At 36.1% G+C, this 1246-nt stretch overlaps 1 protein-coding gene across 1 annotated transcript; it reads right to left on the bottom strand.

Annotated features, from left to right (window-relative positions):
* LOC110715770 (auxin-binding protein ABP19a-like) lies at positions 1-994 on the bottom strand. Its single transcript, XM_021894382.1, has one exon. The coding sequence runs from the start codon at positions 914-916 to the stop codon at positions 197-199; it is 720 nt and encodes a 239-aa protein (XP_021750074.1). The 5' UTR covers positions 917-994; the 3' UTR covers positions 1-196.
* Positions 995-1246: the final 252 nt, after the last annotated feature.

The following is a 1246-nucleotide window of genomic DNA, read 5'->3' on the forward strand; positions in this document are numbered from 1 at the left end:
AGGAAAAGATAAAATATACATATAAGAAGTATATAATATAGAATTTTACAATTACTTTGTTGTTACGAAACATGTAAAGTGGGCTATGTACATACCCTTTATTATCACAAATTTATAAATAATTGTGTTGGACATTGAAATAAATCGAGAGCTTAGAAATAAATATTAAGAGCCCAGGAGTAGCTAAAGATGGATATCAAGCTGTGCCAAAGATTCGCTTCATCCGCATAACTTCCTTACGACTCAAAAGTGTAATATCCTGGGCAATGTCAGCAGGTAAATTCCCAGCAAATAAAGCGGTAGGAGTGAGTTGTAATGCAGGGTTTGCACCATTCAGACTGACATAGGCAGTAGCCGGAGTTTTACCAACGTTAATTTGGAAGTGAAGCATGGCCTGTGGAAACACCATGACATCACCAACCTCTAATCTTTTATAGTATGCGGTGTTGTTGGTGTCAATAAACCCTGCTATGATTGAACCTTTCACTAAAAGAAGAACTTCTGACGTACGATGGGAGTGTACTGGGATCACTCCTCCTACAGCAAAGTCTAGCCTGGCCATAGATATACCTAAACCATTAAAAGCCGGGAACACATCAGAAAATGCTAGTGTCACATTGTTCCCAAATACGTTATTGGGTGTTTTTTCACCACGGAAACCTGTGTAAACAAAATCATCAGTTGTGACTTCAGCAGGATCTTTGCAAGCATATCCTTCAGGTCCTCTAGGAAGACTAAGATCTCCAACACAAAAGTCGAGTTCTATAGCATGTGAGAGAGACGATAGGAGACAAAAGACAAAGAAAAATGAAAGATTTCTCATTTTCTTAGAAGCCAGAAATCGGTGGTACAAATGGTGGACAAAATGAGAGAAGTAAAGAGGTAGGTGGTTAAGATGGTTTGATTGTATTTTCATTGCGGCAATCGACACCCTTTATATAGTATTGGCTGAGCATGCAAGTTTACGCGGCTTAAAAGAATAATAAATGATGTATGCGATAATGTTAAGAGGAATTTGACTATTTGAGAGATCCACTTGTTTAACCAATTCATGTTTTTTTAAGTATCATTTTATTGACTAAAAGTTTCCATTTATAAAAACCGTTGAAATTGTTTATTAATAAGTTATTTTTTCTTCGTTGATTAAATAGGTTTAATAGATTTTAGCAAGATTTAATTAAGGGACTGTTTAGTTCTTCAAAGGGAAAGGGAATGACTTAAACAAAGGGAACGGATCGGAAAAGAA

Source organism: Chenopodium quinoa, unplaced genomic scaffold (genome assembly GCF_001683475.1).
Source record: "Chenopodium quinoa cultivar QQ74 unplaced genomic scaffold, ASM168347v1, whole genome shotgun sequence".
NCBI lineage: Eukaryota > Viridiplantae > Streptophyta > Magnoliopsida > Caryophyllales > Amaranthaceae > Chenopodium > Chenopodium quinoa.

Excerpts from the sequence above, each read along its gene's own strand:
- LOC110715770 (XM_021894382.1), bottom strand. The coding sequence starts at position 916 with ATGAAAATACAATCAAACCATCTTAACCACCTACCTCTTTACTTCTCT.